At 32.1% G+C, this 20,984-nt stretch overlaps 1 protein-coding gene across 2 annotated transcripts; it reads right to left on the reverse strand.

The window, feature by feature from the left end:
- Positions 1-1,181: 1,181 nt before the first annotated feature.
- Positions 1,182-4,725, reverse strand: LOC133039909 (LOB domain-containing protein 4-like). Of its 2 annotated transcripts, XM_061119019.1 has the most exons (3): positions 4,141-4,725; positions 2,555-3,438; positions 1,182-1,588 (listed from the first exon to the last, which is right to left on the reverse strand). In XM_061119019.1, the coding sequence occupies exon 2, from the start codon at positions 3,410-3,412 to the stop codon at positions 2,594-2,596; it is 819 nt and encodes a 272-aa protein (XP_060975002.1). In that variant the 5' UTR covers positions 3,413-3,438; positions 4,141-4,725; the 3' UTR covers positions 1,182-1,588; positions 2,555-2,593. The 2 variants fall into 2 exon arrangements, with proteins under 2 accessions (XP_060975002.1, XP_060975003.1); XM_061119020.1 differs by lacking the exon at positions 4,141-4,725 and having other exon boundaries at positions 1,448-1,588; positions 2,555-3,817.
- Positions 4,726-20,984: the final 16,259 nt, after the last annotated feature.

A 20,984-nucleotide genomic window follows, 5' to 3' on the forward strand; every position in this document is an offset into this window, starting at 1 on the left:
TTACTTCACCTCTTTGAGATTTGTTCTCTATTTGAATTGAAATTTCCATCGCTCCTCCTAGAATGTGGAATTTCAGTTGTATTGGTTCTTTGTGATCCCTAAGGTTCTTTTTTAGGGCGATGAGTAGTCTCCTCAAGGTGGTTTTCTCAATTTCGAGGGGTGTTATTCGCCATGGATTTGGGTGTATAATTATATACAAAAGGAGGGATTTTTTTTTGAGTTTTTTTATCACTAAGGCTCTCAATGAAAGCACCAAACTGTTAACACAGATTTTTATTAACTAAATATATAAGCCCTTTTATGTAATAAATTTACTACAGAATTTAATAGTAATAATAAATGAACACCTGATATTTTACGTAGTTTTATAGTTAAAATTTACATACTCCACGAGTCTGTTAGGGATATTTGTTTGGATACAGAGTACAATTTTCAATAAATGTACAATATAGTTTTTCTCTCCAATTTGCCATCCTCTTTTTCTCTGAATTCTGCCCCTATTTATAGGTGTATAGATGGTCAGTTATTTTTATTAGGATCTATTCATTTACAACTACACATGAAACATGGACATTCCTCACGTTTCATTTTTATGCTCATGGAATAATATTTAATAACTAGCCAACCACTTTTTGTCTTTATCCTTAAACGGTTATGTTGACTAAGAAGGTTGTTTCTAGCTAAATATGTGAGTTATATTTCTTCACTGTCTTTATAGGAAAAAATGATAAGTATATGCTTCCTCTCGTAATGTTCTTCGTATTGTGATGATATTAGCGAGGTGGTTATTCTATCTTGTAAAGGGCAAGATAAATGAATGTAGTTATCTTTTCCATGCGTAAGTATGTGGGTCAATAAGTTGTAAGCTCGTTGATGTCTTGTCTTGTACGCTCTTATTGTGCACTCTATTTATCCTGAGGTGGACATATTGTCCCGTTAATAATTACATCCGTTAATAGTTATTATTCTTATGTCGTGTATTCTTATGTTGCAGCGAGTTTGAATATTTCTATCAATTATAATTAATTGAAACGAGTTATTTAACTCGCATTTAATAATGCAATTTAATTATTATAAATTTTGAGCTGATTCATATTCCTTTTGTGGTACACGTTTCAGTTTTTGGTTGATAATCGAATTTCGAGTATAACAACATGTGCATTGAGTTCAAATTTGAATAAAAAAAACATTTTATAGCCACATTTAATAAAAAATAAAAAATTAAAAAAATATTGTGACTTTAAATTTAAATTGTAATTTTTTTTTTTTAAAAAAAACAATGCATAGCCAAATTTAGTATGACATAAACCATTAAAACAATAATTTATTGGATACATATTTTCATATAATTGAAAAATATATTAGTGACAATAACTATCACTAATTATTTTTTTTACTTGTACATATGTATCTTATTTTTCTAGTAAAGCAAAGTTCATTAGAAATTAAATCTTACTAATAGACATTCCAATAACTTCTCAAATACAAAGAGTTTATTTAAAATATAAAATGTTCATATCTAAATCTTTTTGTAGCTCCCCTCATACATATGAACGATGATCCAATCTTCTTTCGAGTATTTTATTCGCTGTACATATTTAAATAAAATAAAATAGAAAATGAGTTAATAATAATAACATATTATGCATAAAGATATATATTGTATAATTTAATATTGTACACATGCATTTGCAATAACTTATAGTACTACATATATTAGTATATTGTATAATAAAAGTTTGCGTTTGAAATCTAATTACTCGAAGAATAATATGTTAGAAAAATATTATTAGGTTCATACTTTGTTAATTATTTGTAATAAAATGACATTTTGAACAACATTAAATAATTTGATTAATTCGAGTAAAATTATTTTGTTTGAAGTGCAAATACAACAACGATAATAATAATAAATAATACTTACCATTTTACCTCATCCTTGAGCTCGTAAATCGTAATAATATTTAATTAGGCTGACTGACATTTTGATAGTTTTTTTTTTTTTTTTTTTTTTTTTTTTATAAATTTTAGAATAAAAAAATTTAAAATAATCTACATTATCACAAAGGAATTATAGTTTAGAAATATATATCTTTATATGAAATGAGGCATCATTATTTAAATAAACTATACTTATAAACTTGACGTTTAATACTTTAAACATTCATTCATATATGAAGTTGTTGGTAATTAAGGTCTTTTGAAGTGACTGAAAATTTAAGACCATTTTGTGTATTAAAAAAGAGAGAGGGAATTGAGATAAAATAAGAAAATATTTGATGTTATTGTATGTATAAAGTTAGTATGATTAATGATATATCAATCGTTTTTTGAAATAAAGAACAAAAAGAACTAAAATTTAAAAATGGTAACTAAACCAAAAAAAAAAAAAAAACAATTTTATAAAACTGTAAAATTGATTAAAAAAATGTCCACAAATTTTGTTGTAAATACAAGTTTGATCCATTTGTATTTGATGCAACTACATGCTATTAAGTACTTATAAAATTATATAATAAGAGTAATATAAATATGATCGATTATATATACGTACCTAATTAAGATGTGCAGTAAAACCCTTTTAAAAGAAGGCTCAATTATTGTCCTTCTCATTATCATCAGCTTCCTTAAGATCAACATTGAGTTGGAGCAGATTTTGAAGCTGACTGTGAAGAGAAAAATCATTTGGTGCATCATCATTAGCAGCTGCAGCAGCCCTAGAAGAACTAGCACCATCATCACCACGACGATTGCCGCGGTAGAAGGGACTTGCGGCCGCCATCTGCCAATGGAATTGCTCCATAACTTCTGGTGAACTCATGGGTGCAGTTGGTCCCCTAACTCCCACATTGTTGTTTGCATCTTGTTGTTGCGAAAGAGGAATATTCTCAAAGTAAAATGGGCGCAACTCGGGATTAGTAGGCATGGGAGGGACACTGTTATGATCAGGGTGCGGGTGAAGCTGATCGAATTGAGCTGGGTGAGGGCCAATGTGAGTGGCTAGGTCATTTGAGGTCGAGTTGATCTTGGATCGGGTTTGGTTAAGGCGATTATGGAGGATGGATATGAAGCCTATGACCCCATAGACTGGGTCACGGATGCGTGCTTGTGCCTCATAGAATAAGGAGTTCACAGCTGCCATGCGCTGATTAGGGTTAATACCATTTAGAATCTTGCTGACGTTGCTTGCACCATAAACCCTATGGATGGTGGCAAACTTTTGTGGTTCGTAATGAGGAAAGTAGGGCGCGTATATGCATCCCTCATTGCATTTCCTTCTCAGAAACTTGCACGCTGAACATGCTAAAGGATTGTCTTCCGGTGGTTGATCGTCTTCTAGTTGAGGATCGTCTTCCGGTTGAGGATCATCTTCCAATGGAGGATTGTTTTCGGGTGGAGGATTGTCTTCCATTTTTTTTTCTTCACTTTGGTTGTACACTACAAAAGAAAGAAAAGAGAGAAAAAAAAATAGAATAAAAATATATTGATCTAATTTAGTTAATTAGATCATCAATTATTATTGAATATTATTAGTGTCCAACATTCTTTAAGTGGCGCTCCATAATTAAAAATAAATAAATAAATTTTACGATTTGCTTGAAAATAAATTGTGAAAAAAATAGTGAAGATAATTAATGACAATTATAGTTTGGATTCAATGAAAATATAATTTTGTTTTGCTTTCACAAAAAAGGAAATATAATGAATCTATATCTAGAGATTTTTGTTTGAATACTCGTATCGTTTGGAGGCAAATATTTCTACTCCTATATATCTTATTGTAAATGAATTTGTTTCTTAATCTACAATAATAGCCTTTCACTCAAAAAAATGCATGTTTAAAAAACATATATAATATTTTGCAAATATATATATATTAAAACTAAAAAAATAAAACCCCTAATTCTGCATGGGAATTTCTCTGGGCTTAAAGAATAGTACGGTAAAAACACATGCATATATAATTTACTCCTGCTCTGAAAATTGTATGTAATTAAGAAAATACATTCATATATAATTAGCTGTAAAAATTAAACTAATTTCTAAAATTAACATAAATCAAATAGAGGAGCAAGCAAGGACTCTCTAAACAAAATATAAAAACTCTGTAAAAATAAAACATTTCTGAAAGGTACTCACCTTAATTCAATCCAAACTCAGATGTTTTCAGTACACAAAATTAGATATGACCATCATTGATAATATCATGGTATATTTATACTCAAATTAAGTGTCTTTCTTTCTTCTTCTTTTTTTGGTGAAAAAAAATAAAAATAAAATAACAATCACATGTGATTTCCCCCTAACTACATTAGGTATTTTTATCAGATTTTTTTTTTAATTAGCTACATTTAAAAGATTTTTCTATTTCTGAAAATGGTAATTGTTATCCCCATTGATATTTTTGATTGATATTTTTGTTGCTCTTTTTCTATTTTTGTGTTGGTGTAATATCCTAAACATTAAAAAAAAAATCTCATCTCTGTAATTAAAATTGCTTTTATGGATTTTTCTTCTTATTTTGTTGCATGTTACTTCTAAAACTTAAGATTTTTTTTTTTGAAGATTTAGTTGTTGTTTTTATTTATTTATTTTTTTTCAAAAGAGATTTGGTGGTTTTGCTAGACCCTTGTTTTAGTTTTCTGTGTATTGTTTTTGTGTTCTCTGTGTATTGTGTGTTTTTGTTTTTCATGCCATTTTTTAATTTAATTTTTGGAGCATCCTATCTTGGTTCAAAATTCTAATATTTTTTTTTTTTTTAAAATTATGATACATATATGTATTTATTAAAAAAAAATAGTCAATTTTTTTATTTAAAATAAATCATAAAAGTATAATAATAATTTTTGTTGGAGAGCAAAAATGAGCAGCAAATATAATTACAATTATATTGATTGAAACAAAAATGAGTTACAAATTAAAAATTGATGGAGACATATAATAATATATAAATGAAAAGAAATAATTACCTTTTTATTGAATAAAATCAATAATATCGATAGATAGACATGTACATAAGATCCTCCCCAACAATCTAATAGAGAAAATAGTTGGAAAAGAATTGATAGGATCATGTGGGTATTCCTCGTACAAACTCCTCATCATGGTTTAACTCTAGGTTTTGAATCGAACAAATTGGGTAGCAAAAATTCTCGAGTACAGTTTGCTATTACATAATTTAAGCTCTTTAACACTATATTTAGTATTAAAGATTGAATTTTCCATCTCTAATAGATAGATATACATTCAGAAAATAAAAATTACTGAAGTATTTTAAACAAATAATGGTTAAGTGTTGAATGATTGACGACCCTTTTTTCATCTATAAATACTGTTATCTTGGGGTCGGGGTTGTTGATATTCTATTCGCATATTCTTTTTTTTTTTTTAATAATGCATGCATTTATATATGTCGCACCTGTTATGTCCGATATTTTCTATTTTTAAAATACAATAATTTTTCTTTTTTTTTTTGTAGTTTATAAATCAAGCGGCGTAATACCAGCAATAGTATCAGAGCAATTCTTTTGGTAGGTGTATTAGTGACTTACTAAAAATATTACCAACTGTTAATATATTTTACTTATAGTGATTTGATATTTTTTTAAAAGTGTATTTGATGTAATGACACTACAAGAAATGTCACTTTTGCCTGCACATTTTTGTGCTGACAAAAGTTGGTATTGCGCTGGTAAAATAGAATTTACCCATGATGTGTTGGCAAAAGGGGATTGGCAAATCAATGTTGGTATTAGAACTTTTGCCAGCATAAAATGAAAAGCGCTGGCAAAAAAGACTTTTCCCAACGCGTAAATGTGCTGGTAAAAGTTAGATTTTAGCCACTGCAAATGTATGCTGGTAAAACTTTGATCTCTTTGTCAGCGCAGTTTGCGAAATGTGCTGGTAAAAGTGACATTTCTTGTAGTGTGATGGATTGTTTGATTTAAATATTTTTATTAAACTAAATTTTGATACAATTTATTAATATTTTTTTATTTGTCTAATAATATATTAACTTATTATTGTTACATTAGAAATTATAAATTATGCCAAAATGTTATATTTCATTAATAATTTTGAGTACTTTAGAAAATTTATTTACATTATAAATTTTATTCTATTATAATAGAAAATTTATTTATATTATAAATTTTATTATATTATAATATTTATTGTTATTTATTTATAACCGTATTTTATTTTATTTTTTTTTGAAGGAAAATCTTATTAAACAAAGAAACAAGACTACATCAAATGAGGCAAGTCAGCCTTACAAAAATTGGCTAACCAACTAGGAAAAAAATGAGAGAAAATTTGAGAAGTTTGAGTTTCTAAACCTCTCTTAGCCAACATATTGGCACATTCATTATTTTCTCTATGTACATGAATTATGTTATAATCCTGAAAGTCTTCCAATCTAGTCTTGATCTTGTGAAGGAGAGTGTTAATTGCACTAAGATGAGAGACTTGACTATGCAGAGCATCCACCACTGTCTTACAGTCGGACTGGATTTCGAAAGGGCCAGTGACCGTGGCTGGGATGTGCTTTATAGCTTCAAGGATGGCCCATGCTTCAGCCATATCTGGAGCAGTTGCAAGGGAGATAAACCATACCAGCACTCTTGATTTCCCCTGTCCAATTACGCCAAATGAATCCGAGACCAACACCTTTTAATTTCTGGTTTAGTGCAGCATCACAATTTACACAGTCTCTGGTTTGGGAGGGTCTTTTCCACAGTTTCAGCTTGGGGGGGGGGGGGGAGGCGTTTCAACCTGAATTGGAGCTGCCTTTTGAGAAGTGTCTCTCGGGTAAGTAGAGAAAACCCAATCCAAAAGTTGAACACCATTCATATGTGGGACTTTATTCCATTTCCTATTTCGATTTTCCCAAATCGCCCACATCACTTTGATTGCATCTTCAAACTCAGTTTGCCTCAACCGATTGTGAAGAGCAGTAAGTATATCAAACATAGATCCTTCTTCCAGTAAATCACACTTCGCATACCAAGGAATTAGTTTCCACACCGCTTTGGTTTTCGAACACTTCCACAAAGCATGAGTTAATGTTTCAGCATCATTCTCACAAGCCTCACATGTCGGGTTTACCTCCATTCCTCTATAAAGAAGATTTGTTTTTGCTGGCAGCCAGTTATGACAAACTCTCCAGCTAAACAATTTCATTCGAGGGGCCAGCTTCATGCTCCATATCATCTTCCACCATTTATGTATTTCTTCCATGTTAGAGCACCTAGGAGGATGTAAATTCATTTCTCTACCAACTCTATAACCGCTTCTTACCAAGTATTGGCCATTTGGAGTATAGGGCCAATGTAGCGAGTCTTCAACATGCATGTCAATTGGAGTTCCTTGTATCCAAGGAACATCATTCGGATGAAAATGCTGAGTGACTTTTGCCATGTTCCACTGCCCATCGGTTGTGATGAATTGGTTGAGTTTTGTATTAGCTTCTACTCCGGGATTTTGAGTTAGCATAGTCCCTTCCATTCGGGGTAGCCATTTGTCTTCCCAAACTCTTATCTTCCTTCCATTTCCAACCTTCCATCGAGCCCCTTCCTTCAATATCCTTCTCCCCCAACAAATACCTTTCCAAATACATGATGAACCCGAGGGACAGCCGGCTTCCATAAATGATGTAGTGGGATAGTAGTGTTAGGTTATAATTAACCTATATTTCGGGTCTTTAAAGTTAGCGTTATCTCGTCTATTGGTGTCTTTTGGAGCAGTTTTACGCTTGATTTTCATTATTTCAGGTTCTCGGGGTGTTAAAGTTCGAATTCAGTCAAATGGCGAAAAACTGGGACAAACTTGGAAAAAATTGGAAAATTCGGTTCCAGAAGCATCAGTAGTCGCGACCTCCAGAGAGCCAGGTCGCGACCCTTTTTCCTGGTCGCGACCCTGGTCGCGACTTTGTAAGTTTGGCAGAAACTCGGTTTTTCGAGTTTTGCCTGTAGTCGCGACTCAGCCTTAAATGCTAGTCGCGACTAGGTACGGAAATCGCAGATTTGACCTAATTTTGATTTTTCACTCAATTGGAGGCTCACCACTCATCCCTATATAAGGAATACGACATTGAAGGTCAGAGGCAAGCAAAAACAGACCTAATAGTGAAGGCAAGTGGAGAGGAAGCTATCTTGAAGACCCGGAGCGATACCACCTTCTAGTTTCTTTCTTTTACCCTTTTTATTCTTCTTTATGTTTGTTTTTATTTCAGAATTAATCATGGATGTTTTTAGAGTTATTATGAACTAAATTTCCCAATAAGGGAGGATGATGATTGTTGTTTAAGTTTATGCCTAGTTAATAAATAATTGCCATTCCTTCATCTTATGTGTGAATACTATCTTTATTTGTGTTTAATTTCATGTGCAAGCTTGATCACCTTTTACATGTTCTATGATCCTAATTCGAAATCTGAAAAGTGAGAATTAGGAATGCTAAAATTTGGATAGTCTAGGTTTTGATGTAAAACGAAAGTATTTACATAGCCTTAGTGACTAATAGATTATTGCTTAATGCTGATTTTGTGTTGATCTAATTAAGAAGTTAATTAGAGAACATATTATTTAGAACCTAAAAGATCTGAAAAGAGTTAGGTTAATTTATAATCTGTCTTTCACATTGAGATAAGGATAGCAATTAGGTATTGAAATAGGTAGCTTATCAACAGGATTCACCTCCCTAATCTCTCATCTTGATTAATCTTCGTCTATTTTCTCTTTAATTTCTGAGTTATTTACTTTTAAAATTGCAAACTTATTATTTTACCAAATAGAATCATAAGTATAGTTTAGTAGTACTTAATTCAATTCCATGTGGTTCGACCTCACTTGCGTGAGATACTACTTGATACGTACACTTGCGTGATAAACAGAATTTTCGTAACAAGTAGCTATTCTTTAAAACCCGAGCTAAAAGTGAGTAAGAATTTTGGATAAGTCTCCATCCTTGTTTGGCCAAAAGTGCTTGATTAAACTCCGTTAGACTCCTAAAGCCGAGACCTCCTTCTTCTTTAGGCTTGCAAAGTTTAGCCCAAGATCCCCAATGAAGTTTCTTATTGTCCTTTGTGTCCCCCCACCAAAAGTTTGCTGCCAATGTTTTGAGATTGTTGATGAGCTTCTTGGGAAGACGAAAACAGCTCATTGTGTAACTCGGAATTGCTTGCACAATAGCTTTTATAAGTATTTCCCGGCCTGCTTGAGAGAACATCGAACTCTTCCACCCTTTAAGTTTATTCCAAACTTTGTCCTTGATAACATCAAAGACCTCCTTTTTCCTTTTCCCAACAAAGCTCGGGAGTCCCAAGTACTTGGCATGCTTCGAGACAAGGCGCACTCCCAATCTATTAGCAAGCTCATGTCCCTATTGAGGAGTGATCCTTTTTCCCATACATATTTCCGATTTCTCTAGATTAATTTGTTGCCCCGAAAGTTTAGAGTACCTTTGCAAAACAAGCTTCATAGTATCACATTCACTTTCCTTTGCATTGAGGAACACAAAGCTGTCGTCGGCAAAGAATAAATGAGAAACTTTGACTCTATCTTTTCCAAACTGAACTCCATTAAGCTGGCCAGCTCTCTCGGCTTCATGTATAAGGCATGTAATCCCTCCGAACAAAGTAAGAAGAGGTAAGGAGATAGTGAATCACCTTGGCGAAGACCCCGGGTTGGTTGGAAAAATCCAAGCTTCTCCCCATTGATAAGGACTGAGAACGAGACACTTGTTACACATCGCATTATTTTTTCAATCCATTTTTCCTCATACCCGAGCCCCCTCATCATAGTGATTAAGAAATTCCACTCAACTCTATCGTAGGCTTTGGACATATCCAATTTCAGAGCCATTTTCTTGCCATTCCCAAATCGTTTTGTCTTCATGCAGTGTAGGCTTTCGAACCCAATTATAGCATTATCTTGGATAAGTCTTCCTCCCACAAAAGCACTTTGTTCCTCCGATATTACTTGATGAAGACTGTTTTTCATTCTTCCAGCTAGGCACTTGGCCACTATTTTGTACACCACATTACAAAGACTTATTGGTCTGAAATCCGTCATCTTTGTGCCCTTAGAAGTTTTCGGTATAAGGAAAATTAAAGTATCATTGAGTTCCTTCACTGACATGTCGTCATTTAGAATTCCTAAACAGACTTTTGTTACCTTGGGACCGATAGTAGACCAATACTTCCTATAGAACATACCGGGCAAACCATCACTTCCAGGGGCCTTTTGGGGGTGTATATCTCGCATCGCTTTGAATATATCCTCCGTTGTGAAAGGATCTAGGAGCTGTTCATTAGTTAACCTTGAAATTCTGTGGGGGACAAGCCTTTGAAATTCTCTTAAATCGGCCTCAGTAGCAGGATTGGAGGTGAATAATCTTTTGAAATAATCACAAGCCACCCTACCCATATGCCGATTCCCTGTGACCCATTGAAGTTTCTCATTCACCAGCCCCTTTATTGTGTTTTTTGCCTTTCTATTGCTAGCTTTCCGATGAAAAAACTTGGTGTTCTTGTCGCCTTCCTTTAGCCAAACCGCCCTACTCCTTTGCTTCCAAAATTTCTCTTCCTTATCGAGCCAAATATTTTGTTGGTATTCCAAATCACGGAGTTGTTGCCAATCTTCCCTCCCGGTTCTGCTTGTTAGTTGGCCAATTTTTTCCTTATATTCATTCAATTGCTTTGTCATCTCTCTCTTTTTAACTTGATTCCATCGTTGAAGAGCAGCCCCACACTCCCTAATTCGGTTCTTAAGATCCTTAGGCTGCTCAATCGGATCTTTCCTTAACCAAGCCGATTGCACTATCTCCATACACTCTTCATCCTCCGCCCAAGCATTCTCAAAATGAAATCTAGATCGCCATCTCACCGTGCCTTGCATTTTGGACAATGGATCCTTCCTTGTAATGAGAAGCGGGCAATGGTCCGAGTTAATGCGATTAAGATGTTTGACAGTTGCGTGTGAGAACATCTCAAACCAGTCCGAGTTTCCACATACCCGATCCAACCTTTCAAAAATCAGATTTTGCTTTCTCCCATTACACCATGTAAAGTCACTGCCTTCAAACTCCACCTCCCTTAATTGGCACTAATCAAGGGCCTTCCTGAAGTTATTAATGAGATAGCTTGGTTTAGATGAGCCACCCATTTTCTCTTTTTGGCTCAAAATTTCATTAAAGTCACCTCCTACAACCCACGGCCCAGCATACATCCGGCTTAGTCTTCTCAAAAGCTTCCAAGAATGAGTTCTTTGAGTAGGGTCCGGATCGCCATAAAACCCCGTAAATCTCCACCACTGCCCCTCCTCCATTCTAATGAAAGAATCAATATGGAATGGGGAGAAGGAGAGAACTTGAGTCTCAATATCTGCTGACCAAAACAGAATAAGACCGCCACTCTTCCCCCTAGCCTCAACCGTAAAACAGCCACTAAAACCAAGTTTCACTAGCAACACTTCAGCATGAGCTTTGTTCAATCTCGATTCCGAAACAAAGATCACCTTAAGATTGTAATTACACACAAGGGACTATAACGAATGGACCGTCCAAGGGTTCCCCAAACCTTGGACGTTCCAAAGTAATAGATTCATGGTTGTAGGCGACCCTGAATTTCAGGGTTCGCCTCTTCCGTGATCTTTGTCGCTACCGAATCTCCTTGTTGAGAAACATCAGCCACCTTGTTTGCTATCTTTCCTTTTCTTGCTTTTGGATCCTTCTTCACCGAAACTTTCCTTCTATGTTCTTTGGCTATCTCTTTCGAAGCACTACCAGCCGCAAAACTCGTTGCTTCACTCAAGAATTGAGCTTCTGTTGCGTAATTAACTAGGATATCGTACAACCCTTGATTTGGTAGTTCTTTGTATATTGAGTGGCTTATTTTTTTTTTTTCAGTTTTCCATATCCAATTTCCTCCATAGTTTCCACCAATCTCCTCTTTCCTTTTCCTCCATCATCATACACCTCTTCCATACCTCCTTGTTTTGGAGATACTGATTCACCTTCCTGGTTGTTAATTCTTGCGCTTGGACCCCCCTGTTCGAGTTGTTGCATTGGTTCTTTGTGAGTGCTTGCCTCTATAATTAGCATATGTTCAATCCCCCCGTCGTGCTCTTTGCCAGTGATGCAAACGCATTGGAATTTACAAGAGCAGTTTCCCACTCTGTTCCATTCTTGTTCAGCGATCTTCCTTGAATGTTTGCTTGCCCCATACCAGTTCTTTTTCCTTGAAAGCCATCTCTGCATCCATTGTCTGTCTTCAACCATACTCCATATGCTTCTACTTCTTCATTCTCCTCCATAGTGATCTTAATTGGTTCTTTATTGCAATCTTTAAAGCTATGGCCAATTCTCCCACATTTGAAGCACATGAATGGCAATTCATCATATTTGAATGCAATCCATAGTTTCTTGCCAGAATACGGTAGTGGAAAACCCGGACAAACTAGTTTCGTGATGGACATCCATACTTGGAATCGAAAAAACCCATCTGCCACCATTCTTGAAACATCTGAATTCTGGACTTGGATAACCGCCCCTGCTTTGTTTGCCATTCTCGTTGTGTTGTTCTTGGTCAGAAGATCAGTCGGCATCCCCATAGCCTTGCCCTAAATCGGGAAGTTGGTCAAGTCATTGGCCCAAGATTCATTTGAATTTTCCATTTTCCCTAAAATTAACAGCCCGTTAGATAAATACCATGGCATTTTAGTTAATATTTTGTTTTGAATCGATTCAGAGGCAAAGGTAAAGGTTAGAAATAGACCTGTATCGAATTTCTCTATAATTTTGATGTTCCATTCCGTCTCCTTTAATCTCCAGATGCCTCCCAGTTTTCTTTTCAGGAAGCCTCGACTGTGTTCTGCATTTGTACATAATCTCCCTCTGAGATTGAACTTTGCGATCGTGATAGAAAGACTCTTGTCTATTTTCCAATCATATTCATCAGTTACTTGAAGATTATGGGTTTTCTTCAACAGTTCATCCATGGTGGAGGTGGGAACACCAATCCCTGAAGCAGGGAACCCTTCGAAATCGAGGGAGGAGAAAAGCTCAATCACGATTCAAACCCTAGCAGAGCGCGCATTTATAACCGTATTTTAATTTAATTTATTTTATATATATGTGTATATCTATATATAATATATATTGTAATTTTTATTGGCTTAAATCTCCTTACAAGCTTAATTCAACTTATGAAGTTATGTTTATTTCACTGAGTGTTAGTTATATTTGTTTGCAACAGAACAGTTATAACAAACTCGACCAACTTCATCAACTACCAAGACTGCTATAAATAGCAAAGTCTCTCAACTTAGATGACAAGATCACAACTTGAGCAAGATTGAGCTCCAAGAGAGCTAGATAGGAAAGTATTCTTAAGAGAGAGAAACAAAAGAGAGTTAGAGAGGGGAAAGAGAGAAAAGTTGTAAATAGAGTAAGAGAAGAAGAATGAGATCAAGAAGATTACCAGTCAACTTACGTGACTTGGAATCTTCAACACCATTGATGTAATTTAAGACTGATTATAGTGGAAGAGCAGACCAATTCCTATGGCGAGCTCAACGGAGATGTAAGCTGTTTAACGTCTAAATGTGACTTTCATTAGCGGTGGTTGTAGTATAGATCAGGTGGTAGATTCCACAGTGAAGTATTTATGAACAAAAATATTAGTAGAAAATAAATACAAAAGGTTAATAAAGCTGGAGTGGTAATAGTAACCAATGAGTTTGTGATTTTTATTTTGGTATTAAATAGTAAAAGAAAACAAATAAAATGTGTAATCAATGGTAAAGAGGGAAAGATTTTAAGAGTCATCCATATGATTGTTTAGCTATTTTGTACCTTCCATTCACAAAGTTGAGACAAATGATGTAACATTAAAGCTCATTATATTTTGAGTATAGAAGTTATTGAAAATAAAAGAAATAATTTAATCCTATGTCACTACAACAAAAACTGTCATCAAGAGCGACTTTTGTCGTTCTAGAAAACCTCCTAATTCGTTCTAGGAGATTATTTAGCGCGACTAGTCATTCTTAATGTTTTGTTCCTGATAACTCAAATAAGATAAATTATTTAATTATTTCTAATAATTATTTAATTATTATCAAAATAAGATAAATTTTATCCGGAACGACTTTGATAAGTCGCGCCTAATACCATCACTATTAGGAATGAAATTTCATTGTTCCTGATACTGTCGCGCCTAAAACCTGTATTTGTTGTAGTGTGTAGAGCCTAGAAATAATATTATACATCAAGCAATAATGCTATAAAAGACTAAACATAAAACTAAGTCAATAATATTTTTACCAACTAGAAACACATAGAAAGAGCATGACTAAACTTATATATTTAAAAAAAAAGTAAATAAAAACGAACATGATGTATAGAATATGAGCAATACTATCATTAATATTGTTGCCCTTAATTTTATCCAAAATACGTGGACCAGTGTGACTGCGACACGTGGATTTGAGGAGTAGGGTTTTGAGATAATTTGACTAAGTCTTTTTAAATCAAGAGGATCAGCAAGAAAAATGCCTCTTGGAGAAGGTATGAAGGATCCACGTACTTTCGGAGGGCGAAGCCGTAGCAAGGCACCTCTGGGAGGTATCAAACCCCATCTGAACAGTCACCTCGCATTTAATGCCGCATGAGAGAAGACGTATTGGAACTGCCATAAGTATTAACTCTGACGGCGTAACCCCCCTTCTGCAGCTATTACCCTATGATTAATAAGCCTAGTGACGACTACTTTATGAGGGATCACATCAATCAAGAAGGGATAATGGATTACATCCACCTAACCCCTAAGATACTTAGGGTATAGACCATGCATTTCCTATTTTACACCTGTTGGGAATGTGTGCCCATACTGAAAAATACAGAAAGACGTGTAGCTCGATTCTAGGGATCACCCCACAAAAACACTATAAATACCCCCCAAACACATTAAGACAGGGGTCGAGATTTCTGGGTTTCATAAGAACCAAAGAGAGAAAAACTACCAAGAACATTCTCTGTAATAAATACTCTCATAAATACAAAAGACTCGTGGACTAAGGCTCATTAACGCCCCAACTACGTAAAAAATCTTGTGCATTAAACTTCCTACAACTTTCTTATATATTATTAAATTGGTTGCTGAAAACCTCGGTCAACAAATATAATCACTAAATAAAAATATATAATAAGAGCATGACTAAGTCTATATATATTTAGTATATAATATTATCATATATAGTAGTATAGATGGATGAAGAACATAAAAATAAAAGTGGAATAAAAACTTGCATTACTCAAATAAATATTACAACAAGTGAATCAAAGATACAAAATAAGTTCAATTTACATATGGAATCATCCCTAACCTTCTAAGGAAGATTAGATCATTATGCTCATCATTCTCATAAAAAATTCTAGAAAGAAATATGAGAAGAAAAGTGAAGAGAGATTTTGCTATAGTTTCTTTACACTAAAAATTACACACCTCATTATTTAAATGGGCTGCTATTTATAGAGCCATAAAAGGGCTAAAAAAAATAAAAAAAAAATCTAAGATTATAAAATAAATATTAATATTAAATTTGACATTTGAGATCAAAAATAAAATTAATATTATTTATTATCATTGCTATTTTGTCTTCTAATATTTGGATGAAGATTGAGTGTGGAAGAAGAAAATAGAGTTGATGATTACTTAGATGACCTAGACTTATCATCATTGCATCACATTCACATGCTTTGGAAGAGAGAAAATTGATGATGAATTTCATGGGCTAGGATTGACCTTTTTGGGTTGGGTTGCTTTGGACTTCAACAAAACTGCCATCGTTTTTCTTCTTTTCTTTTCAACTTTGCTCATTTTTTTTTCTTTCAACAAAAATACACTTTAATTCCTACAAGAAAATCATAAATTGAATCAAAATCAAATATTATTATTTATAAAATATATTACAATAATTTTATAAAAATATTAATTAAAACTCAACTTATTTTATCATTTAAAATAAATTAATATAAGTGTATTTTTAACCACTAATCATAAGTCTATGTTTTAGGGTGAACTTCGAGAGAAAATCTCTATGTTTTATCTCTTTTACTTTTTTGCATTATTGTTTATCTTCTTTATTGTAATTGTTATGTTTGTTCATGTTTTAATGGTTGATGCTAATCTGTTTGTATGTAAATTGAATCTTCAAAAGTTGTTCAATTCAATTTGGGTTTAAAAGATTAGAATTCGAATGTGTATGTGAGCAATTGTATATGTCATGATTGGTAATTGTTTGATTGAATGCTAAGGTTAATTAATACTTTGATGATCTAATGTTATGTTGAGTTGGTGTAGGGATTGAGTCGACAAATCCCAGTAGTGGTATGTAACGCCTTATTAGTTTAGGTATGCTATCATATTTTCTCATTTATTGTGCACTCCTTTGCATCAAAGAGTTTATGAAAAAACATGATTAATTAAAATTTTCTTAAATAAACTTAAAATTTAATAAATAAATATAATTTATATTCCTCCGGGATCTCGTTAAAAGTTTACAACTATATTCAAATCATATTATATACAAAATTTGTCATCCAAAAACCATCAAAAAGTGAGCTTAAATTGTCCTGAAAATCCTGAACACTCTAGGTCTAACCGTCTTCATATGTACAATCTTCATTCAACTCTAGACTCATTCCGGTTTAGTTCTAGCACATGTACATAATAACTACGAGTCTATAGACTCAGTAAGAAAAGCATAATATAAACATAAACATATAACCAGACCGTAACAAGGCGCCCATATACCTAATCACGATCCTATAACTGGGTCAAGAATGTTCTCAACAAAAATATGACTGACGGTAAATCCAACTTATACTTAGTACTCTAGTTGTACTGATGTGGTAGTAATTAGTTCATACTATCTGAAAGCCTAGCATATATTTGTTGATATCTTAGTGCAATATGTACATTTCATTAATATTCTAATATGCTAATTTGATGGCTACTGATTTGCCTAACATATATCTTTTAGCATCTCAGTGCAACTCTATGTACACCTCACTAATACCTTGATATGTTATTCTGGCGGCAACTAACATGCACGCTAAATATGTATACATATATGCAACTATTATACAAATCTTAGTAATAACTCTGGCGATTAGTTTCATTTGTTGATTTTTTTTTTTTTAAAAAAATATGAAAGGAATTTTAATATTTTTATGGTAATTCAAAGTGGCATATCTCATATATGTTAAGTTTTTATTTTAAATGCTATATTTTTTCCTATTAAATTTTCTTACCATATTTATATAAATTAATTTTATTTTTCCTATATTTATATAAATACCGCAAAAGAAATAGCTTATTATATTGGGCAAAGATATTGTGTTGGACCAGACTAAGAAATAATAGGGAAATTTACATGGTATACTAACTTTTGTTCTTTTTTTACAAAATTACTGTTAAGCGGAATTTTTTACTTTTTTACTGTATTTTTTTATAAGTTTCATACTACAGTATACTGTTTAAAGTTTCACTGGTGTTCTACTGTTGTTTTGAGTTGTTCTGCTTTGTGTTTTACTGCTGTTTTATAAAAACACAGTATTTTTGAAAAAATTCACTCAAATTGCAGTATTTTTGTAAATTTCCCAAATAATACGCTCATATTTATTAATGGGCCGAATTTGCATGACATTCCCTAAACCCAATCAAATTTTTAAACCTGTTCGTTGTAGTGTAATCATTCATGTAGATCACCAAATTTTCTTAAAGCTTATTATTATTATCAATTAAAGTACTAAATAGGTCATTCTCATTATGATACAATAAATATTTTAATATACTCACACAATTTATATGATTTTTGGGATGTCCCAAAAGGTAGTAGAGTGATGTTCAAGCCGTTAAGCTTTGAATACATCGATAAGTATATGATTCCCTATATCTAATATATAAATATATATACTTCAATATGTGTGGAAAGGAGAGACATTAACTATAGGGGTGTTCATAAACATACCAAATTACCTGTCCCCAGTTCTTGTCCCACTCCTGTCCCAACCAGTAATATTTTGCCACCTCAACTAAAATTACACCTACACATTTAACAGATCTCTCTAAAAACTAACTGTGTTTCCTTCTTTTTAATTTAATTATTTTTTTAATAAAAAATATCTCACGACTTTATCTCTCTTTCTCTGCTATCAATACATTTCCTTTCTTTTTTTTTTCAACAATGGGAACAAATTATAAGAGGAAAAAAAAAACAAAAAACATACAAAAATGGTTTGCAAAAGGCATGAACGATCAATGAAAATCTATTCATCTACATTTTCTCTGAGGATATACCGAACAGAGAAATGGAGCCGTCTCGGAAAGCTTCTTCGACAGTGGAAGTTTTACAAGGATTTGAGGACCTATGGTGACTCGGTGATTACCGATCAAACAATCCACCTTCTGTATGACCAGTTCTTTGGAAAGGCAACCCATGAAAAGTTCTATTATATGTACCCTTTAATTATTATGAGAAAGTATGTTTTTTGTGGGTTTAGTTTGTGTTCAAATTTTTTAGATAAGTTTAGATTTTTCTCCAGAATGATATTCTTCCAATTGATTTTTTTTGGTTTATTAGACTTTGAGTAGTAGATAAATTACTTTAAACCTCACTTCATATTCCTAATCGTATTAATTAAGTTAGAAAATGTATTCCATTTATCAATATATTCCCCTTTTTACAAAAATGTCAGAAAAAATGGTAATGAAAGTTAGATGATCATAAGAGAAACGGAGTAGTGATGATATTTTTTTTTAACTAAAAATAATATTATATAAAAAAAACCAAACAAACGGAGTTAGTTTTTAGAGAGGACGGTTAAATGTATGGGTGAAATTTTAATTGAGGTGGAAAAATATTACTGGTTGGGACAGAGAGTGGGACAGGAACTAGGTACAGGTGATTTGGCTCCGTTCATAAAATAATAACTATCAATCTAATTAAATATATGCATAATTTAGTCTAATTCAATCTGTAAAAAGTGTTATAATGTATGCATTAGTGCGGATTGAATTAAAAAATTTAAAATTTGCACTTATATAAATTATATATATTGATTGACACATAAAAATGACTAATTTATTCAATTCACACATATTTATTTATATTTTTAAAAAATTATATATATAATTAATATTTTAATGTAAAAATAATAATTTAAAAATCTAATATATATTATATAAATATATTTCAAAACATAATAGATTAAATATATATTCCACTCTTATTTACGAGGAAAATATAATTTAAAACATGTATAATTTTTTTCCTTTTGTTTTAAATTTATTATTTATTATTTTATTTTTTTTTTAATTTTAATTTATGCGAAAAAAGATAATTTTTAATAAATATTAAAGAATTCAATATTAAAAATAATTAATCCAAAATAATCGATCTAATCTGCACTTTTGTGAATTGGATTGGATTGGATTCGAGTTACTATGCAGATTAGATTGGATTCAAAATATAAAATCCACACTAAGTGCTGATTAAATGCATTATATATGAGTAAAATAATGCGGATTTAATTAGATTAACACCTTAACATTGCCTTAATACTATAAGGCCATCTCTAATAGAATATGTAAAAATTGTGTTATATTTGGCACAAAAAGTAATTTTATGGTAGATTTATGTCAAATTTTAGCATTGTGCTCGAATGCACAATTGTAAAATTTTGATGTAAAATTTAATATCTAATTAATATTTTTATTTAAAAAATAAAACTAATAACACTTTATCATCAATTATATTATTATTTTAATATGTAAGACAATAAAATAATAATATAAATTCTTCATAATTTAATGCTATAGTTAATTACACTAATAAAATAATATAAATGCCATAAATATAAATAAAAAAAATAGTGCACTTATTGTGATGTAAATTTTAGGCTAATTAGCAATTTTTTCCCACGAACTTTGACATGTACTAAATCATACCCCCTGAACTTTTTTGGCCGTTAAAAATTTCCCCTGAAGTATATTAAGATTGTTAAATTTAAGGACTTTTATCTAATTTTAGTAAAAAAATTTTAACACGAATGAAAGTTCAAGGGGCATGATTTAATACATATAAAAGTTTGAGGGGCATGATTTGGTTGATATCAAAGTCTGGAGAGCATGATTTAGTACTTGAAACAGTAAAATTGAATGAAATTAGACAAAAATCCTTAAATTTAACAATCTCAATAGTTCAGGGGAATTTTTAACGGCCAAAAAAGTTCAGGGAGCATGATTTTGTATATGTCAAAGTTCGGGAAGAAAAATTGCTAATTAGCCTAAATTTTATATCATAACAAATATTGTGTTAAATTTGGCACAAAATTTATTATGTGGCAAATTTACATAACTTTCTGACACACTATTCAAGTGTACTTTTTGTTAAATAAATTATATTTAACTTTACAACACTTATTTACATTTCCATTAGAGATATTCTAAGCCTTATTAGTTATAACACCGTTCGAGTCAAATAATATGATACCTTTAGATTTTAGATAGTGGGTGGAGGTTTTATCATTTCTCTTATATAGTACTAGTGATAGCTACAAAACTAATAAGTGTTATCATCCTAACTTTCTTTTTCTTTGTAAGAAAGAATTATAATTATTATGTACGACACTAATTATTATTAAGAAAGAATAAGAGAAAAAAGTGCCAACCACCCACCCATATATATAAAAAAAAAAAAGTTAAACTATAGGGCGCCATATATAATCAGTCCAAAAAAAGATTTATTATTATATATCTAAGTGCATGCATGAATATATATATAAATTGTTTTTATATATATATATATATATATTATCCAAACACCACCACCAACCCTTTAGGAAAGGAAGGGAGAGACTGGTGGTTATGAGTCAAAAAGATAAAATATATTTAAATAAAGGATAAGTAAGAATACATG

This window comes from Cannabis sativa, chromosome 7 (assembly GCF_029168945.1).
Source record: "Cannabis sativa cultivar Pink pepper isolate KNU-18-1 chromosome 7, ASM2916894v1, whole genome shotgun sequence".
NCBI classification, from domain to species: domain Eukaryota; kingdom Viridiplantae; phylum Streptophyta; class Magnoliopsida; order Rosales; family Cannabaceae; genus Cannabis; species Cannabis sativa.